Here is a 2,418-nt window from a genome sequence, read left to right on the forward strand (position 1 = left end):
TTTCACCGGACAATATGTCCGACGACTTTTCAATTTGTCGGACTTCACCAAATTTTACCGGACAAAGACCGGCAATTGCCGGTTAACGGAAACCCAGACATACACACACCATACCACACACATGAGCAGTTCTCTTATGGGGAAAATCTGAAAGTTACTCATAAAGTTAACAGTTTTGGTGTTTATAAATGAAGTGTTCTCCTTCTTCTGATCGTTTAACTCACCAACTGCCAAAGCATTCCAGAACACTCACCACCTAGAGTGCCAAGTGTTTCATGTGGTGTTTTACCTAGCAACCACACTTTGGTTGGCTACAACATGAAGCATCATCATTTATGCATTTTTGGTGAATAAAGTCATCCGTGTCACTCAAGTATGTTAAGAAATGTATGCACTTTATTCACACTTTATTATTTGGCACTAAATGAGTCAACCAGTTTAATTTCATTTTTGTCCTCCCAATCTTCCTCTGATCCTACGGACTGGTTTCACAGACAAGGCTTGAACCTAGTCCTGGGGCCAGTTGCATAAAGATAGACCCAGTCTTAGACTTAGATCTCACTTTAAGTCGGTCTTGCTATAGACTCTAAAATGTTCCTGTTGCATAAAACAACCTTTGAGTGACTAAACAACACACCTTTGAGTGACTAAAGTAAAACTTATGTATATTGGAGGAATATAATGTGGAGAAAAGCATACTGCTTCGCAGTTTTAACTGGTTAAAGGGGAATGCTATGAAACACAAAACTGTGAAACTGAAAAAATAACAGCAAAGGTGAACAGCATAAACCCAGCGGCCGTTAGGACAGCACAGGATGTTCAGAAACGGTTTATAAACATGGTACAGCAATCCAAAAAAGAAAGGAAAGAAAAGAAAAAACACTTTTCCAACTGACACTTAAGGCTGACTCGTTCCCATAGCAACACCGCTCTTAAGTCAAGCTTAGCCAGGGGGGGAAGGTGGCTAACTTTCTAACTTCAAAATAAGTCAGTCTTAATTTTTATGCAACAGGCAGTCTTAATTAGACTGGTCTAACCTGTGAATATTAAACTAATCTAAGGCTTAGACCAGTCTTAATCTATGTTTATGCAACTGGCCCCTGGAGTCAATAAACACTTTCAGATGTAAAACCTCCATTGAAGAAGCTTTTTAGTCTAGGATTAGGCTTAAGCCTGGTCTGTGAAACCGACCCTGTGTGTGTATGGTTAGTGGTTTAACCGTCCTCCCCTCCCCTCAGGTCCACCACTATGGCTCCTGCCACAAGGAGTGGAATGGCAACTACGGCCCCCGCCGGCCCCACGCCTACATCCCCCCCACGGTGCACGGCCACGCCTTCACCCTGCAGCCCCACGGCAGCCCCACCCACACCCACACCACCGCCGGGGTGCCGCCCCTCCACCACCCCCACCCCCAGGCTACGGCCCTGCTCTCCTACCCGCCCCCGGGGCCCCCCTCGGGGGTCCACCACCCCCACGCCCACCCCCTCCACCACCACCACCTGGCCTCCCCCTGTGGCCAGAGGCCCCCCGTCCTGCAGCCCACCTACGGCATCCCCCCCCCGGGCAGCATCGTCCACCAGGTCACGGTGGGCATCAACCACCACCACCAGCAGCAGCATCACCGGCTGCTGCCCTCGCCCAACATGCACCCCCACCCCCACCCCCACCAGCACCAGCACCCGCAGGGCCAGTTCAAGCCTCTGTTTCCCCCGCACTCCTACATCGCCTCGCCCGCCTACACCTTCCCCCTCAGCCCCACCAAACTCAACCAGTACACCTACATCTGAGGCCCGCGGGACGCCCGGGGGGGGCACTGGGGCAGCGGCGGGGGGACCCGGTGGTGGTGACGGCAACAACAGGGCGGCGACAACAACAACAACAACAACAACAAACAAATAAACAACAACAGATACAAGGCCTTCATCTGTCATAAACGACAGAACTCCAGATGAACTCAAAAGACTTGACAGGAATCATTATTTGGCGGACGGCCGTGATTTAAATAAAAAACTTAAGCTTTATGAAAAAAAACGGAAACAAGTACTAATGAATCAATGAATGATTTGACTTTGAGGAGGAAAATTCACTGAAATTGAATCTGTCTTTTTCTTTTTTTTTTGCACATTTGCGATCCATACGTTATCATTTTTGGATCGTACGGTTCTCCAATGAAATTAAAGAGAGGGGGGTTGAAGTCGTATTCTTCCACCCCCCTCCTCCTCCTCCAACTCCCCCTTTTCTATGTTGCCTTTATAGCATGTGTGCTAGCTAGTCCCATGGCGTCTGGCCAGGGGGAGGCCGGTGGAGGTAGAAATTGGTGGACGGGGCTCATTGTAATGCTTGGAACGGAACGAGGAGCGGTATCGAACACGTGTTTGGTTCATTCATCCATTCCACCATTCCTCCATTCCATGTGTT

At 48.9% G+C, this 2,418-nt stretch overlaps 1 protein-coding gene across 1 annotated transcript in view; it reads left to right on the forward strand.

The window, feature by feature from the left end:
* The window catches only part of hipk3a (homeodomain interacting protein kinase 3a), a gene marked incomplete at both ends in the record, with an annotated part of 40,933 nt that extends 39,146 nt beyond the window's left edge, over positions 1-1,787 (forward strand). The window contains one exon of the mRNA XM_080544640.1: positions 1,239-1,787. Coding sequence (XP_080400766.1) covers positions 1,239-1,787 — 549 coding nt within the window. The remainder of the gene's footprint in view (positions 1-1,238) is intronic.
* Positions 1,788-2,418: the final 631 nt, after the last annotated feature.

This window comes from Nansenia antarctica (assembly GCF_963989245.1).
Source record: "Nansenia antarctica genome assembly, chromosome: 14".
Taxonomy (NCBI): domain Eukaryota; kingdom Metazoa; phylum Chordata; class Actinopteri; order Argentiniformes; family Microstomatidae; genus Nansenia; species Nansenia antarctica.